General features: G+C 36.0%; 2 protein-coding genes across 3 annotated transcripts in view; one reads left to right on the forward strand and one right to left on the reverse strand.

The window, feature by feature from the left end:
* LOC144965186 (uncharacterized) overlaps positions 1-12675 on the reverse strand; it is a 12742-nt gene extending 67 nt beyond the window's left edge. The window contains exons 1-8 of one of the 2 annotated variants that reach the window (XM_078900260.1): positions 12604-12675; positions 9813-9985; positions 8199-8287; positions 6898-7112; positions 4085-4227; positions 3295-3416; positions 1464-1628; positions 1-275 (exon numbers count right to left, since the gene is read on the reverse strand). The exon at positions 1-275 is cut by the window's left edge and continues 67 nt beyond it. In XM_078900260.1, the coding sequence (XP_078756386.1) occupies positions 1512-1628; positions 3295-3416; positions 4085-4227; positions 6898-7112; positions 8199-8287; positions 9813-9985; positions 12604-12623 (879 nt within the window). In that variant the 5' untranslated portion in view covers positions 12624-12675 and the 3' untranslated portion in view covers positions 1-275; positions 1464-1511. The other variant, XM_078900268.1, reaches the window with a different exon arrangement.
* Positions 12676-14961: 2286 nt separating this feature from the next.
* Positions 14962-20000, forward strand: part of LOC144962718 (uncharacterized) — a 13833-nt gene continuing 8794 nt past the window's right edge. The window contains exons 1-4 of the mRNA XM_078895907.1: positions 14962-14982; positions 16245-16417; positions 17659-17771; positions 18449-18645. Of these exons, the coding sequence (XP_078752033.1) occupies positions 16279-16417; positions 17659-17771; positions 18449-18645 (449 nt within the window). The 5' untranslated portion in view covers positions 14962-14982; positions 16245-16278. The remainder of the gene's footprint in view (positions 14983-16244; positions 16418-17658; positions 17772-18448; positions 18646-20000) is intronic.

Consider the following 20000-nt stretch of genomic DNA (forward strand, 5'->3'; position numbering starts at 1 on the left):
CGAAAAATACTATCATACTCCTTTGATATATTTCCACCTCAATGTATCAAACTCACATCGACCATGTACATTATTGGAACAAGTACACATGGGTGAAAAGCAGTACGATGTGAAAAAAATGTAGATAATGCCGAACATCCAGTCAATGATAAATTGTAATGTTAATGAAATCTGTGGGATAAGTGATTCTTACATTAATTGAAGATTGTGCTATATGAGCGAAAGATGACCACATGCTTTGTTTATGATCTCAGCTGCTCACTCGTCCACATTATCTGTAAAGTTGAAAAATGAAAATGCAATTTAAAAAAAAATTCATGGTTGATGAAATAATAGTGATGTCTAAATATTGGATTCTTGAATTCTTGAGTTTGGAAATCCTAAGAGTTACAACCCGCGGTGCAATATTGGGAGCGCTGCATTGTAGAAGAGTTAGGAAATTCAAACTTTAGAGTTCAATAATCCTTTTAATACACCTACCTCTACAATAACATTACTCATGTTATTTTTTATCAAGTGGTTTTGTCTGTTCAATTGTTTCCTGCGTTTTGGCAGAAATAGATTGACAATTTGACGTGAACTAAGACACGTTTTCAGTATGATCAATGTATCGTTGCGCATCAAAATCCTTAAAAAAAAAAAGTAAAACTGGATGCGTCCGGGAATGAATATTTCTGGAGCGCCTAGGTTTTTTCTTTGACGACAAGGGTGCCTCATTTATAGCTATAACGATTTAGCAAAGTTATTGATGTTTTCCCATAATTAAATTGGAATGAAATAGAATTTTTAAAATGTAATATCGCCTAACAGGCTTGTCTCCAGAATAATTCTCAATACAAAGACAACTCACTCACAAGTGATCTCAATGGCGGGGGGGGGGGGGGGGGGGGGGGGGGGGCGGGGAGGAGGGGGAGAAAAATAGTCATTGAGAGCCATAAGCAGAAAAAAATCCGGCTTTTGCTCCATGGACCACACCTCGATAAATGTTGTTAGATATCGTAAAGATAAGCTGGTCTACTTCGCAAAGTGCTTTCCGCCAGTCTTTGGGCCGGTTTCGGTCCTAAGCTGTGTCAAGGTCTTTTCTTACGACCTTTCTATCTACTTAGCGATGATAAGGTAGACTATTTTTTTCTAGTTGAAATTACTTTGTGATAAAAAGATGGGTAACAACTGTTTCTTATTTATCTAACATTGCAGAAAGTGAGACAATATGGCTCTTAAGGACTTTAGTTTTAGAAATTATTTGTTGATTATTTTATCACTCAACTCAGGTAATATCATGTCTTAGGGCAGTATTCAGATATACAAAATGTGTATCAATAAAATATCATTTCAAAATCAATACGAGAATAACAAACACTGAGACTAGTTATTTTCACAAAACCAAACTCATGATTATTGGAATTTGGTTTCAAGTTTCGCCGGGAGTTTTGTATTAAAGTAGTGACAAAATGGCTGCATACCTCCACAAACACACTTGTGTAAATTTTTTTGCCCAGGTAGTTGATGATTTAAAGTGTTTCGGTAAGCGATACGCCCCTGTTGTCGTATTTCAGGTTACAGCATGAATAGAAAGGCTCCAGGCAGGTTGGTTTCCAGTCCCAGTCATAGTCCACATTGGAGCACACCTAGGCGTTTTGGAGGAGAGAATATATTACGAAAAATAATTTGATTTTGAATAATGGATCTTTGCTGTCAAGCGCTATTATGAAAAAAAGGATGGTGGTTACAAACTAAGTCTATTTTCCAAAGCATGGTTAAATTTGGATCGACAATAGTCTTTTCCGAAAAAAAAAGAAATATTGAAATGGTCAAGGAGTTAGCCACTGTGAGCGCAGAAAAGCCTTTACGGCCCAAAGAGTAAATTCAGAATGGCGATGGCAGGACCTCTTATCGGCCAATATCCCAAATTCATTTATTTGAATGTCATGAGGAAAAATTACCAAGATCTCCACAAGGTGTCATTCCGATCTCAGCTAAACTTATTATTGTATAGATAGTGTGCGCTTGGCTAAGAAGCTCACAACATTGCCATCCGGAAGTATAACCATGTGTAACCTTGAACGTTTATAGTCTGGTCAATACAGTTTAGAGGGAATTACTCATAAACGCGGATGGGGAAAAAAAAAAAAAAAAACAATAACAAAGAGTCGAGTGACGTCAACTTCATTCTATTTATATTCTCATCATGATTTCCTTTTTATTTTTTATCTTCATACAAGGTATTAATTTAAATTTGTAATAACACGCCATATGAACTGGAATTGTTAACACAGTTTCCAGCACAAACAAAAACAACATAATATTCTTTCACAGTTCGGCTAAAATAGGTAGCATGTGTGCAATTTCAATAATATCAATGTGCACTCTCGATCTAAACAATTACTCTGTCCATTTCGTCGTCATTATACTTGGATGGCAGGGAGCGGGATGGGAACGTTTCAATGTTACACTGGTTTATATGTAACTTGACCAATCGTCTAAAAACGATATTATGATGTCGAGCGAGGTGAGGCATAAAGGGGAAAATTAAGTCTTAAGCTTAACTTATACATTTTGAGTTAAAGTAAGTCCCACCATAAGAGAGAGAGAGAGAGAGAGAGAGAGAGAGAGAGAGAGAGAAAGAGAGAGAGAGGGAGGGAGATAGAGAGAGGAGAGGGAGAAGGGAGAGAGTGAGGGAGAGAAAGAGAGAGAGAGAGAAAGAGAGAGAAAGAGAAAGAGAGAAAGAGAGAGAGAAAGAGAGAGAGAGGAGAGGGAGAGAAGGAGAGAGTGAGGGAGAGAAAGAGAGAGAGAAAGAGAAAGAGAGAGAAAGAGAAAGAGAGAGAAAGAGAGAGAGAGTGAGAGAGAGAGAGAGGGAGAGAGGGAGGTACAGGGAGAGAGAGAGAGAGAGAGAGAGAGAGGGGGGAGAAAAAAGAGAGAAAGAGAGAGTTGGATAATAATATAATATATATATATATATATATAAGAGAGAGAGAGAGAGAGGAGAGAGAGAGAGAGAGAGAGAGAGAGAGAGAGAGAGAGAGAAAGAGAGAGAGAGATGGTTTTGTTTCTTACAATTAAAAATGATTTAAATAAAAACTAAGATTTCCAAATTTTGATCATTTTGTTTTTAAAAACTCATTGACAACTACTAACTTCATTCCAGCATAATTTATGTTGACGCAGCGTTGTCTAATAACTCATTGACAACTACCAACTTCCCGGCACACTTTATATTGAAAAATTTTTAACCAGTAGAAATAATCATGTCAAGCCCTATAAAACGTTCAGGAGAATAGATAAATCTAGATTTACCAAGACACCCCGTCCAGCCAACTGTTTGAGGTCAGTGAATCCAACATCTTCAATCACAGCTGAGGTCAAGGCTCCTGGGGTTACGTTGATTTCGGCAACAACACCTTCACCTTCTCTAGAATCTGATAGAATGACAAAAGGGAATCACGATTGAACACGCAGACACAGTTGTTGCGTTTATTTCATCCAATGCGACGCAAATTTTATCTGAGAGCGAGAGAAAGAAAGAAAGAGAGAGAGAGAGAGAGAGAGAGAGAGAGAGAGAGAGAGAGAGAGAGAGAGAGAGAGAGAGAGAGAGAGAGAGAGTTGGCTTCAATATTGCCATAATTGAGTTCAAATGCCAAATGACATAGCGTCATCCTATCTGTCAGGGCTTCTTGAATTCTATACATCTGCTAGACCACTTCGACCCCAAAATGATCGACTAATTTATGTTTTTACATGGTAAACTATCTTGAGCTGAAAACCCTTTGTCTGGGCCCCAAAATTTTGGAACAATTTAGATAAAGAAATCAAGGACGCCCCGAGTTCAGTAATTGTTTTGGAAATTTTTGGAGGACGAGAGACGCATGCGCACAACCAACATGACGTTCTCTCCTAATAACTTTTCCGCCGGTGACGTCACAGACTATGGGTGACGTCCAATCAAGGGACGCGACTCTTCCGCTAATCTCATTTCCTATTTATTGCTATGTCTATGTAGCGCCTTAGAGTACAATGTGTTATGTGCGCTGTATAAATTAATTATTACATTACTTAAAAAATATGATGTATACATTCGATGACTCACCGCCAAACATTGATCCGTGATGGTGTCCCATACCAAATCCCATTCCGTATCCCATCATTCCCATGTCAAGGCCGTATCCCATCATGCCATAGCCCCCAAGGCCATATCCACCCATGCCATGATGCTTGTCGTCCTTAAGCTGGCTGCAATATTATAAAGATTAAACACCATGATCAGCATACACTGAAAAACAATTAGCAACTTTTCATTTGCATCGACATCAGTCAGATGGCGAGATGCGTCAGACTTGACCTAAAATATGAACAACACATGCTGAACATTTTAAGTTTTCAAATTTACGAGCATATATTTACAGATCTTATAACCGAAAGCAATTTTAAAAAAAAGAGATTTTATGTAGAGCAATATCCACCAAACGTGCTCAAAGCGCTTTACAAGGGGTCCCTGGTCAACAACAACATTTAACCTTTGGGACGGGAAATGACACAGTTACATTTTTTTATTCGGACAGAGACAACGCTATTAACGGCCAGGTACTCATTTTACACCTGAGTACGGTGAGAGAATGTGAGTAAAGAGCCTTCTCCAATGACTCAACTATGCGCCGAGCGAGGCTCGAACCCAAGACCTTCCGATCTAAAAGCGAGTGTCATACCACTAGACCACATAGCCGCAGAAAGCAATTAATTATGGGTATTTTGTGTTGCTTTGAAAGTATTTCCATTACAACAATGGATCGTAGCAATCTGGGTTATCATAGACACGAACGTTTTGCCACGATAAAGACTGCAATATAATGATGAATTATTAAACAGGAAATTCGGACAGATCAAACTTCTACGCCTTTGTTTGGTCAATTCAGCTATACATCAATTGCTAAACTGATGGCGTCTCTGGGAATTTAGATCTTGTCTTTAAAAAAAGAAGATGCAAACAGACAAACGGCTTTAAATGTTTAAACCTTTTAAAAAAGTTCTCAAAGAACGCATCGGGGTCAACTATAACATCTGACTTCACATTGTCTCATAAATCCAATACATAATACGAGCTGAATTAGGCCTTTGGTGCTCTGTCACAGTGATAAAAAAACTGATATGCAATACCTAGTAAGCTATAGAGTGCAGGATATCAATTATAAAATAAACTTAAATTAGTCATCGAATTCAAATTTAATGTGATCTAATTCCTTATCAACATAGTTTATAAAAACGTTGACGTTTCTCACGGTTCTTGAACAGGCGTGGAGAAACTATCAAATATCTACGATTCTGAAAATTAAAGAGTGGGCGCGTATTGAGGTCGAACACCGGTCTTTGAAGATTTTGAAGACTCCAACTTATTTTTCCTTTTAATTATATCATTAATCTGTAGATCATAATATTTGAAAGTGGGATCAAATGGCACACCAACCGCCTTCTCTGAAAACACTTCAATCAAGAATTAAAGATATTTTTAGGATTATAGTCTTCAATATGTAAAATATGACATTTGGAAATATTAAAATTTAGCTTCCAATCCCTTGACAAATCAAATAAAGACAGAAGATAGTCCTGCAATGTATAACTGTTATTCGCAGTGTTTTAAATCTTTGTGTCCTCTGTAAATAATTTTCACGTAGATAACACGTAGATCAGGGTGGTCATTGGCAAAGATTATAAACAGAAGAGGTCCCAAAACACTACCCTGGGGAATCCCGCTGGTAACGTTACCAAATTCCGAAAACCCACCTCCTACCATTTGGGTACGATTACTTAATAACAATTTTATCCAATTCAACATGCAGCCACTTATTCCATTCGACTTCAGTTTTTTAAAACAGCCTTAAATGTGGTACAGAATCAAACGCCTTCCCAAAGTCTAAATATATAATATCGATATTCTCTTTTTTCATCTATCATAGTGGTAAATTTTCCATCACTTCAATAAGTAGTGTAACACAGGAACGATTATACCTAAAACCATGCTAGCAGGGGCTGAACAAATTGTTGCTTCCAAAATAATTCAAGATGCAATCTCTTATGAATGATTCCATTAATTTGCACGTAATGCACGTTAGAAATCACCTAAGTCCGATTTTAAGAGATGAGTTTTAGAAGTCTGTTTCTCATTATGGCATAACAAAAATGCTTGATATCTATATATTTTGTTATTTGTTCTATTTTGCTGGTAAGATAAGATAAACAGCGGTTTGCCCCTTTTACTTTACCCCACATTTATTTAAACAAAACAAAAATTTAAAAAAGAAAAAAAGAAAAAAGAAAAACAGATACCCACTTCAAGGCATTTTATTCAATCTCATTAGATAGGTACCACGGCTTTTTTAAACCGTAGATTTTCTAAGAGAGATAAGCCATCCATATCTATATATTGACATTTTACGTTTATGGGTTACATCCCTTGGTTGTTTCATCAATTTTATTTAAATGGAACACGAGAATAGACTGCCGTTGAGAATTACAATCTCTTCGTTAAAATAATTGATTGTGGTTATATTATGCCTTACCATTTCTCAAAAGGTCAAAGACTCTTTATAAAATTATATAGGTAATTTTTCTTGTTTCTTATGCAACTGCAAATATAATAATAATAATAATAATAATAATAATAATAATAATAATAATAATAATAATAATAATAATAATAATAATAATAATAATGATTGATGACGATGATGATGATGACGATGATGATGACGATGACGATGATGTTGAAAGATATGATGATAATAATAATAATAATAATAATAATAATAATAATAATAATAATAATAATAATAATAATAATAATAATAATAATAATAATAATAATAACAGTAAGTAATAAATGAAATCAGAAAGAGGACAATCAGCTACCTGGGCAGGACGATTTCACCAAAACTTTCCTTGAAGCATCCATCGTCGGACCTGGCCGTCTTGGTGAAGACGATAAATCCTCTACCTCCATCAATGTTGTTGATGAGTTCCACACGTGCTGAGAGACTACGGGCTGAAGAGCCCTGCTTGTCAAAACCGCCCATGCCAAAACCCATGCCGATTCCCATCCCACGATCCCAGTCGTCCTCATCTCTCTATTGAATAAAGGATATTAAACTTGAACTGTTATAGAGAGCAGTATATATTAAACGTGCCCAAAGCTCTTTATAAGGGGTCACTAGCCAACAGCAACACCTAACATGCTGGACAAGCCATTAAGTCTGTTTGGCGATATTATTTTTTTCCGACACAGACAACGCTATTAACGGCGAATGTTAATTCATTTTACACCTGAGTACGGTGAGAGAAAGTGAGTAAAAAGCCTTTTCAAATGACTCAACTATGCTTCACTCAGAGCGCGACTCGAGATTTGCCAGTAATTTTGCGGTAGTTGGCTAAAATTTGAAATGGGCTCCACGGAGCAATTTTGACCCCCAATCCTATTTTTAAAAAAGAATAGATTGATGACGATGTGTGCTTTTTGGGGGGTCTGATAATTCAATTCATTATGAGCTCATTGTTGTTATGGAAATCTCAAAAAATAAAAATGACCTAAAATACTGTTCATTACATGTTGAATTAGGCCCATAATTGCGTTTGGGTGTCACACCTGCATAATATGTACACGTCAATTGAGGACGATGGATCTAGTTTTTTTAAATGATTACAACTTTAGTCTCACATGTTTTGCCACTTTGTCTATACCATCTTTATTTAGTATCTAGTTTACCCTGATATAGTACTGATTTGAGAGGATGAGTCACATTTATAGGGTATAATCATGTAAAATGCTCATCGCAATGATTCATCTAATATCCTTAGCAGTTAGAATTGATCATAATTTCTACTTTGTGCATTAAAGGTTGCTTGGTGGACCCTCTATAATTGCATGACTTGGGGTAATGTGTGCAATGTACCTTATCAAAAATGCAACACGGATATGGGAATTTGAAATCAATGTAACTCAGCCGGTTAGTTACCACATTGAAACATTTAAAAAAAAAAGGGGGGGGGGGGGGTGGTCAAAGAACGTGATAACCAAGGCTTTGATTTCATATCTTTGCATTGTCTTATATCATTTTTATCTGCCCAAGAATGTATGACATAATTGACTATTGACATAATGTCAAACTAAAGACAAAACAACAAAATTATTTATCTATCTAAATAATGATATTTACCTTTTGCTCAATGGTGACAGCAATTTCATTGGCGACACTTCTGCCATCATCAGACAAGTAACTGGCATAGCAGTTCAGGACTTCTCGCTCTGTTCAAAATTTAAAAGTTAAGTTTATGTGAATACCAACATGTTAGATAATATGGATTTAGTAAAAAACAGCATGATATCAGTTTCATGTTTATATCATCCGATTTAAACAGGTTAGTCTGATTGCATGTATATATCTAGGACATTGTTAAATATTAATTGAAAGAAAAACATCTGTAAGATTAATGTAACAAGAAAACATGGCAATATGCGACCATTATTTCATGCCAAGATCGTGTTTACCAAAAAGATATAATATCTTCCAGTAGGGACTGGGAGCATAACGTCTGTAAAATCTAATCTTCGAAACATTTCAACATGAGTTTTCACAAAATGATATGTGGTGCAAAACCAGTGTTCTGAGTGAGCAAAGGGAATAAGGCAAAACTCTTTAACTTGTACTATGAATAACAGAAAGATCTGAGATGTCTTCATTGAGCAGTATTATTCAAATTAGGTTTTCACGTTTGGATAGTATGCATGGTTTCCTTTGAGCAGTTTATGTTAAACTGATTATCGAATAACACATGGCTAAAATGAAGGACAGGGCCATCAACAGGCATACTCGTATCTAATGTTTAATTATTAACTTAATAGCTTTACACTACTACCGTACTCTGGAAAAACACATATTTAAAAAGTTGACAAGAATACTCGTCCTTCGAATATCGATCGATTTAAATGACTCCCATCTTGGCAAAAACTCTCAAAGCCGGGACTTTGCAATCGATCGATATTTGAAGGACGAGTTTTCTGACCAAATTTATAAATATGTGTGTTCCCGGTGTACGACAGACTAGTGTTACGGATTTGCCAGAATATGAGCTATGGAAGATATCAATCACTTAAATCTTCATGATTTCGGAGAATTCAGAGATTTTACGTAAGTCTGTGTACTATATTTTTGGTTACAAAAACGTTACAACTTTCATTTTAAACACAGATTTCATGACAATAGATAAAAAGTATTCAACTACACACTCCACAGAATTATTTGGTTTAATACTGTTTACGAGATGTTTTGTCTATTTATGGCGAGTAGTAACTTACAATGTAGTGAAAAATCTCTGAGTGAAAAAAACCCGTCTGTTTTCAGTGGTATGATGTCGGCAACCGCATTCCATTTTTTTTTCAAATTGGGATAATAAAATGATCATCTCTTAAAATAAGAGCGGCTATGTGGTCTAGTGGTATGGTTCTAGCTTTAGGATCGGAAGGTCCAGGGTTCGAGCCTCGCTCGGCGTATATTTGAGTCCATGGAGAAGGCTCTTTACTCACGTGATCACATTCTCTCACCGTACTCATGTGTAAAATGAGTACCTGACCGTTTCTAGCGTTGCCTCTGTCCGAAAAAATTGTAACGTCGCCTAATAGGCGTCATGTCCTAAATTAAAGGTTAAATGTTGCTGTTAGCCAGGGACCCCTTGTAAAGTGCTTTGAGCACATTTAATGGATATTGCGCTATATAAAAGCTCACATTTATTTTTTTTTTAAATAATAAAATAGGGGTTGAAAATATTCTTACCCCCAGATCCCCTGTCATCAAGGTAATCTGGACCTCCCATCATGCCCATTGACATGAATGGGTCATAGTAAGGATTGACAGCTGCCATGCCTCCATAGTATGCAGTGGTTGTACCAACGCACGTACATGCCAATAACGCAGAGAGTGCGAGGGACCACATGATGGCTCGGCGGCTACAGAAAGAAAAAACAAAATTAACTCAAGTGCAGATATAATAAAATACGAGTAATTACGAGTAATATAACGTTATATCTTCTGCAAGAAGTGCATATTATATTATAGGAGCCTTATTTGGTTACTGAGTCTTCAAATAAAACCAGACGAATTGACATAGAGATCCTTTGCCAAGAAATTGAACATTTTAGTTTATTTTTCAATACAAAAGGTCTTTGGTTCGAGTCGATTTAACTTGCTTCTTTTTTCATCTTTTGCTACAATCCTTTTCTCATTCCCGACACTAAGACCCGTGGGATTATTTCTCATTACAAGATTCTTATTGCATCGCCTAATGGATCGAACATAAAATTACAAGGGTAAATAACTTCGTAATTATATCATTTATAATAATATTGATAGGTTTACTTCCCTTTACATACATCATTTTCCTCGAAGCAAATGAGCATGGTCGACTCGCCATCACTTTGTGTGATTCATAAAATATAAAATAGTCATTTAAACAGGTTTCGCTATAATGATGAAATGAATTAAAGTGTCGTTGCATTTTATCATTCAATTTATTAATACTTTTACGGTATGATAAGATAGCTTACATGAAAGAAAGCTTACATTTGTGGGGAAAATAGAAGGTTAAACAACAAAGGAATATAGGCAGAAACGCAGTGACGTCTATTTTTGATCTGATGATGAGCAATGTTACTAGCCATGGGATTATAAAGTCTAGCATTTTAACCTTCATAAAATAGACATGGTTTTATTCGTAATATTCTCAACTAATTTTTATTTTGTGAATTGGCAGGTTTTGAAAATTGATCTCTCAGTGTAAAATACTAAAGTTACCAGTTAAAAGGATCAATCAGGTAGATAAGATGTTTTGAAACCAAAATCTGACCAAGCTGGTTGTTTGTACAGGTGGGCTTCTTATTTTAGATTATCAAAATTCTCTTGGATTTTAGAAATAATAGGCCTGATTAGCTCATCAAAGCATAGATGAGTCCTTGGGAAAGGCTCTTTACTCACATTCTCTCATCGAACTCAGGTGTAAAATGAGTACCTGACCATTAACAGAGGTGTCTCTGTCGGAAAAAAATGTATTATCATTTAACCGACGCCATGTCTCGTTCTACATGTCACTTGTTGCTGATGGCCAGGGACCCTTTGTAAAGCGCTTTCAGTACATTTAGTGGATGTTGCTCTTTATAAAGTTCAAGCTCAAAGACTTTAACCATTTTAAACCTAATGTTAGTATCCACACGCGAAAGACAATAACAATTAAGCGACTGAGTAATTCTATCGAGAATCTAAGTTACCAAGTTTGATTCCCGGTGAATGGAACCGTATTATTGCAAGACAATGTCACCGTCACATACCGTAGAACCTTAAGTTCGATTGGCATCTTTAAAATGGTTAAGATTATTTCATAAGTTTACCACAACGCCTTTATTAAGAGTTATTACTATATGCGTACATTGCCAAATCGCATCAAAAATGTTCAATGAATTTTCTATTTCTAATATTAATCAATCAAGATGGACTTGTCAACAATTTTTGAACATAAGACTTCATAGAACGATTGGTTATGTACCTTAGTGGCTATGATATTCTGATAAGAAGACGACTGAGAGTAACAACTTGATTTCACTTATTATTTGCTGCCGTTTCCATGATTTCAAACTTTAAGCACACATCAACAACATTAACAACATGAGCCTCGAGAATTGTTAATGTCTTATTTAATAAGTCTTTGTCACATGACTCTTTTAGTTGTAAATATCAAGATCAATGAGCCCAGAAGGGAGTCATATTCAATCTAAATTAACAATGTTATTAATGGAAGCAGGTAGCAAAACATAAAGAACCCGAAAAAATCCACTTAAAAAACAGTATAAAAAAACCAAATCCTACCCAAAACATTCAGACTTAATGTATGGGTGATGCAAGGAAAAAGGTATTCTTCATCATCATTTAAAACGTTTCATATTGCTTGCCATGCTACTATTCAGTCGCACTCCGATAAAAAAAAAAACAAAGAAAAAAACAAAACCAAAAACCAAAAAAAAAAAAAAAAAACAAGAAAAAAAAAACAAAAACGAAAAAAAAAATTTGGACAGAAGACTTTTACTTTAACGATCGTTTAAAATGACTCCAAATTTGTTACAATATAAAACACTGCGACTTTAAAAAGTGATCCCATCTGTATAAATGATTAAACTCAAGGCTAGAAAAAATTACCTCAACTAGAAATTCTTTAAACAAGCTGGGGGTTATTTCAATCTATCGGTAAATGAAGTAAAGAAATATTCAGGCCAAGAAAAGTAAAAATTAAGTACATTGTGTGCAGCGCTCTTGAAATTGTCATCAAATTTCTTAAATTCTTATGACTTAAAGCTACCCTTCACTACCATCACTGTTTCGCTATATATAATCAGATTATGGCGGAGTATTAATTTTGCTATTGTATCTTATTAATCTAGCCTAAATCAAGTATCATAAAATACCACTCTACCTGTGTCCGTTCCCGTAACGAAATGGTCGAGAAAATGTATCAGTGTGAGCTTAAATAGGAGCAATTTACACACTTACTAATAAAATCGTGCAATAGACGTAAACTTACTGATACACATAAATTGTCATCTTTCACTCATCATCAAACTATCGCACATTTTCAATCAATTGGGCAAGACATGGGTTATAATGAGGGAACGCATACTAATAATGTAATCTATATACTGCCTTAGGGGTTGTTCACACAAGATTGTGTGAAAAACAACAAACGAAGGTGTGGAAAAAATGGCGGAATATGGATGGGTACATGCTAATAAAATGGCGCCTGTCTAAGGAATTGGAATTTACGATCCAGCTTTCAACGAAGACTTGCACAACTCCCTGCCCTTAATCCCAATTAAGGCGCTGATTGCCTTGATTAACGGTGAGATTGCCTAATGATTAGACCTTTACCTGTAACACTGTCTATGACCGGCCGGAAGGATAGGTAACATTGATAAATTTATGGCTTTACACTTGAATAGCGTGAAAACCGATGTAGTTCATAATCTCATGCAATGATCTTTTAATTTCAAAGAAAATACTTTTCGTGTTAAAATAAAACTTTGATTAATCTTGGAAGTCTTTTCCTCGCGATTTATTTTGATTCAGAGTGTTTTGTGTTAATAAAAAAATTGTGATAGAAAAAAGGCCTCATTATTGTCACTTTATTTCTTCTTTTTCTTTCAAACGTGTAAAGTAGATTGTTTTTACTCATTGCGTTACTTCAGTTAAAAGGATATCATTACGTTTCAAGTACATGAAAAAAGATGATGTATTACAGCTGTCAGAAAAGAGTTTTATTTATTCGATTAGAATCATTGATGTTCTCTCCCCTATTTTGTTGTAATGAGTTCATTACAAAGTTTGTGACAATCTAGCTTAATAGACGGAGCTATCGGCTCACAAGAATAGAGATCGTTCCTGTTCCCAAGTTCAGTCATGATTATTAATTAGAACCTCTGCCCCCCCCCCCACAAAAAAAAACAACAACAAAAACAACAACACACACAACCCCCCCCCCACCCAAAAAAAAAAACAACAAAAAAACAAAAAAAAAAAAACAAAACAAAACAACAACAAAAAACAAAACAAACAAACAACAATAAAACAACAAAAAATTCCAATTATATACGAATCCACACTTATAACAGAACTAAACAAATTAGCAAAAAAAAAAAAACCCACCGAAACAACCCCCCCCCCCCCCCCCCGCCTTTATATCGCAATTAATGTGCTCTAGGCTTTACAATCTGAGAGAAATGATATAGGTGAAGAATTGTAATCAAAGTGATTTATTACCTGAACAAATGAGAACAATTAATCAACAAAAAAATCCCAGAAAAAAACCCAAACAAACACACAATAACAAACAAAAAAACCCCAACTAAACAAGCAAAAAACCCCCAAAATCTTGAGTTTTTATATTGCGCAATATCCACTAAACGTACTCAAATCGCTTTACAAAGGGTCCCTGACCAACATCAACGCATAACATAATATAGAACGAGACATTACGCCTGTACGGCGATGTTACAATTTTTCAAACAGAGACAACCCCCGTTAACGACCAAGTACTCATTTTACACCTGGGTATGATGAGAGAATGTGGATAAAGTCTTTTCCAAGGACTCAAATATGAACTCAGGACCTTCCGCGTAAATATTAAATAAAGTTAAACCTTTTCTCTCTCTCTCTCTCTTTCTCTCTCTTCCTCTCTCTCTCTCTCTCTCTCACACACACACACACTCTCTCTCCCTCTCCCTCCCTCTCCCCCTCTTCCCCCCCCCCTCTCTCTCTCTCTCTCTCTCGCTCTCTCACATTCTCTCTCATTGATTGATTGATTCATTCATTCATTCATTCTCTCCCTTTATCTCTCCCTTTATCTCTCTCTTTCTCCCGATATCTCTCCGTTCTCTCTCTCTCTCTCTATCTATCTATCTATCTATCTATCTATCTATCTATCTATCTATCTATCTCTCTCTCCGACTGTTGACTCATATGCACTCTGGCTACAAATGGAAAGACGCAATGGCGGGAATCTATGAAATAAACTCGTAGGGTCAAACTCGTGATCTCTCCAAACCCAATCAAATTCTATTATTACGTCATTTTACAAACTCTGTTCTCTTTAGAAAAGCGGAATTAGAAATTTAATTGACAAAATACATAATATGTAAACGCGGAGACCATAAAATGTATATGTGTAAGTATACAAGAAAGGTGTGTCTGTGGACATTCTGCTGATTGCGATTGGCTATCGTTTGGCGATGAGGCTGGCCACATGAAATAATGATGGCGGTCATTTATAAAGTGTTGTCACTTTCTCTTTCACCTCTCAGTGTACTCAGGCCATCTGTAAGTAGAAGAGGTAGATAGTTTGTAATTGTGTGAATTGATAGTATGCTAGTTTTATATTACTGCTATTGTATCTAGATTTTGTTTTAAGGTAAATTATTGCCACTTCTTGTTTATAATCCTATATAATATTGCTGCAACAATATTTTATATTTGCTAGAAATAATTTCATTGCTTTTATTGTCTTTTGTTTTGTTTTGTTTGTATTCGCAATTTAAATTGGATAACTGGCTTTTTTGTTACCCAGTGTGAAATATAGGAATATTGCATTCACCATTAATTATTTTGATGTGAATAATTCAAAATGAACAGTGATATTTGCTTTAGATAGGACACTGGATAGTGGCAAATATTCGCCAGAGCGAAAAACCCAAAAAACAAAAACAAAAGCAAGCCAACTAATAGCAAATGATCAGGTTGGAGTTTTTTTAAAGTATGTGTGTGTGTGTGTGTTTTTGTGTGTGTGTGTGTGTGTGTGTGTGTGACTGGAGTGGTCGGAAACCAGTATAATTAAAAATTGCAGCGTATACAGAAGTATGGCTTACGTCTTATGTGATATTCGACAAATTATAAATTCTATGGCACGGAGCACTTAAAAAAGGACAACAGTTCATATTTTAGAACCATAAATCCAAAGGGATCTCGTATGGTCAGTTGATAGAAGACTCTACCGTCTTATTGTGCCACCATATGGCTCAATGAACTTCTAGTCAGTTGATGCATTTTCTTAATTTTCGTTGTTATGCTGAGGCGCGCCCTTGTAAAGCAATACTAGAGTAGAGACAAAGACAAACAAAATGTTAAGTTCCAGATACAAAAAAAGCACTCTACAAGAATTAGAAGAAAAGTAACATTACTTTTGTGTCATTTAAGTTTATAGCTGGACGAGGTGACCCGCCGATTCTGGCACAATTTCTTTATATTGGGCAAAATTATTAACTCCCGATTTGTCAACGCTCGACAACATTGGCGAATCCTGTTGGGTCAGACGTTTGTTTGATGGATTATCTATATGTCTTCACGGATTGCCTGGGCATTTCACGATTCCACGCGGAAGAGAGTAATTTTATTAATTCAATTTTAAGTTTATTCGTATACATCATGTTCCAGAGACTCAAATGTTAAAGTAAAGTGTTCTCCAGAAAAGATTACGTCGCCAGGTTGTTACATGAAAAGAAATTGTTTTGAGTTCTCAAATCATGGAATACTGGCACTGACATTGTGCGATGAGTTTTAAATATATTCATTGTTCAGATAAATCATGTTGATGTTGCCATGGCATAGCTTGATGAAAGTTTATGGGAAATGTTTAACCATACAAACTCGACAGATTATTGTCTATTTTACTTTCAGACTTTACCCCAACCTATCCAGCCCAGCCCTGAAGATGAAGTTCGTGATTGCTTTGGCTTGTCTCGTCTGCTCATGCGCAGCCAATTATTATGGCATGGGCTATGGCATGATGGGATACGGGTACCCCATGATGAGCCCCTTTATGGGGGGAATGGGGGGCATGGGCCACGACTGTAAGCCATTTTATCTTCTTTTTTTTTTAAAGTAAAAAGAATTGTTTTAATTTTTTTTTCACTTTGATCATCAAACACAGATTATATGATTTATATGCGACACACCGCGTTAATCGCCATGCATTCTGTGTGATGCGGGATGCGCCTTTTCAGGTGCGCTGAAAACCATTCATTCTAATCTGTCTCCAGAGCATCTGACGCATGTTGTTGATGTGTATAACATTGATGTGTTTTGTCTTAGAATTTTAACGAGTGTCATACTATGTACTTAACGTGTTCATTTCCCTTTTACAAATCCCGATGACGATGATTCCAAGTTTTCAATTGTGCCCTCTCTCCATGTCCGAAAAACTGTCATTTGCCTTCACCTGATTGTATCCGACAGAGTTAATCTTAGTTAATGTCGAAATAAACAATATGAGGGAAATTGAGTTTATGGTTCAAATTGGTCAAAATTAGGGATTTGATGTTTTTGAAGTTTATCAAACAAAATTATATCTCTAAAATAAGACATTTATCTTAATTCAAATTTTATGAATTAAGCATAGCATTGAATTTTAAATAAGTTCACACCGACATAATACGTTTTTATGTGACGGACCACACAAAAATTAATATTTAAATCTTGGCATGAAAATTGAACGTTTTAATTTCATTCTTAAATATTTGTTAGCTCTTTATGAATTGGGTAATAAGATCTGAAAAATACAACTTATTATTTGTATAAAATGATTTAACCAGCAAAAAATACATAATGACAAACGTCCTAAATAAATGTCATTATAGAATAGCTAATATTTTTCTTTAAATTAAAAAAATCTGCAATTAAGTAAACGAGAGGAAAGCTAATAGTCTTTACCTTCATGCACATATTTGACACAAATCTATAAATAAATTAATATAGGGTTACTTGGGCTACCAGAGGCTACTTGAGCCATTATTCTTGAGAGAAATTAGTACACCAAGAACTTTTCTTTCTTCATAATCTTATATTGAGTGAAAACATTCTTAAATATTGTAAGATTTTGAAAAAGAAATTCGGGTGCACTGATCTTCTTCCAGAAAAGTAGCCCTAGTAACCCCTGGTCACCAAATATACCCCATATTACGATAAGCACACGTTGATCTTTACGCAATATTTCATCAATCATGTTGTACAAATAATTTAGATACTCTAAGAAGCATATCAATTTAGAAATTCCATTCGTTGCCTTTTGTTGTTTCTTTTTAAAAAATCCCAGCTGATGACGAAATTCAACCGCAGTACTTGACTTGCAGCAATGCTGAACTGTTACCTGATGGAACGACTGTGTTTGCTGTGGCTGTCTCAGTCTTTGACAAGAACGCCAGACAGGTAGTGTGTGCCTATAAATAAAATCAGACATTTGTTTTCATATGTGGCAGAGTTGATATGTCGATAGGTGCGTCTTGGAAAGTGAAATCAAACCAAGCAAACAGAAATAAAGGTAATAATAATAAATGAATAAGTAAATAGAGCTTTTATAAAGCGCAATATCCACTAAGCGTGCCCAAAGCGCATTACAAAGGGTCCCTGTCCAACAACAACACGTAGCATGTAGAACAAGACATGACACCTGTTAGGCGATAGTATAATTTTTTCCGACAGAAACAAAGCTGTAAACGGCCAGACACTCATTTTACATCCGAGTACGGTGAGAGAATATGAGTAACGAGCCTTTTCCAGGGACTCAACTATGCACCGAGCGAAGCTTGAACCCAGGACCTTCCGACCCGATGCGAGTGTCATACCACTAGACCATATAGCCGCACAATGAAACACAAATAAAATTAAATTCTCTTTTCATATTCGACTTATCTTATTCTCTTTTTTCTCTATTAGTTTTCAGTTCTGACACCCCCACTTTCCCCCCGATATCCGTCTTACACTAAAAAATACTCTCTAATCTCAGACTTAACCTCGGTTTCTTGATCCTCACGTTTCCACTTCATCACCATCTAATGTACCTTCACTTTTAAAACACAACTACAACTATAATATGTTCTTTCTAGGGCAGAGATTCACACTCTATGTTCAACCCGTATATGTCCCGCGGTGAAGACAGAAACGGTGGTTTGTCTGTCAACATCGAAGTATTGAACACAGCTCTGACAGGAACTGGTATTGTGGCCTTCACCACCCGTTCCCAACCTGAAAATGGATGTGCTCTTGATGGAACAGGCGACTTTGGCTCCAACCTAATCCACACGTAAGCAATAATAACAAATAGCAATTCATAAGCTATGAGATTAATCTTGGTTTCTGTACTCATAAAAAGGACAGTGATAATTATCTATTGTTAAACTTTAGGTAGCTAGAACTCTGCCGGCTATCTTAGAGAAAAAAGTAAGAACAAAAAAAATCCTTGAGCTTTTATATAGAGCGATATCCACTAAACGTGCTCAAAGCGCTTTACATGGGGCCCTGACCAACAGCAACACGTAACATGTAGAACGAGACATGACGCCTGTTAAGCGATATTACATTTTTTTTCGACAGAGACAACGCTGTTAACGGCCAAGTACTCATTTTACACCTGAGAACGGTGAGAGAATGTGAGCAAAGAGCTTTTCCAAGGACTCAACTATGCGCCGAGCGAGGCTCGAATCCATGACCTTCCGATCCGAAAGCGAGTGTCATACCACAAGACAACATAGCCGCATATTGAGAATGAATATTCCGTCAAATCTAAGAATTAGTTATCGAATCAATGTCAGTAAATCAACCGGATTAAAGATAAGTTCGACCGATTGTTGATTTTGATTTTTTTTTTTTCTCCCCCTTCCAATTTAGCAACTTAATCCCCGAATAGAATATAAATCCCCCTTTTCACCGCTGTTGTTTATGTTTTTGCAATTAGAATGGCTTGTATATCTTGATTGCTGTGAAATGCGAATACTGATCCGGATAATGGGTTATCTTCAGTAAAAAACTACTTGGTGAATTTTTTGTCAAACTGCTTAGTTCTGATTTAGAGATGTAGCGATTAAATTTATAAAAATTTAATTTAAAACAATTTCATTACATATTTACCAATTCTATTAATGATGACTTAAATGCTTTATTATTATTAAGTTGTGCATGTGTGCGTGTGTCTGTGTGTTTGTTTGCGTGCTACGCACATGTCGTGTGTGAGTGTTTGTATAATATGTGTGTGTGGGTGTGTGCGTGTGTGTCTGTGTGAGGGTTGTGTGTTTGGAAAAGAGATGCTATACAGAGATGAGATAAAGGAGTCCTGCAGAGGTATGTTTGAGTTGATTAATCTGGCACAAAGCACACTTCACTATTGATAATCTTTAAGAGAATATTTAATTGAGCGGACAGATGACAGCAATGGTCCTTTCGATTGCGGCCTCGGTGTGTTCCTACATCTAAAATCTTGCAACGCAGAACAATGAAGGGCTTCACTCTTCTTTTCCTCTGTCCAAAGCCGTATTTGATTTGTAATGTTGTCAAGAACAATTAACCACGCGACCTTGGCAACGGCATACATTTGATTTGTTCCTGACGATCTTTTCAGACCTTGGAATGCAGTTATTCTTTACATTATTTGGGGGTTTCTAA

This window comes from Berghia stephanieae, chromosome 1 (assembly GCF_034508935.2).
Source record: "Berghia stephanieae isolate SIO BIC M18660-M18661 chromosome 1, UCSD_Bste_1.3, whole genome shotgun sequence".
NCBI classification, from domain to species: Eukaryota; Metazoa; Mollusca; class Gastropoda; order Nudibranchia; family Aeolidiidae; genus Berghia; species Berghia stephanieae.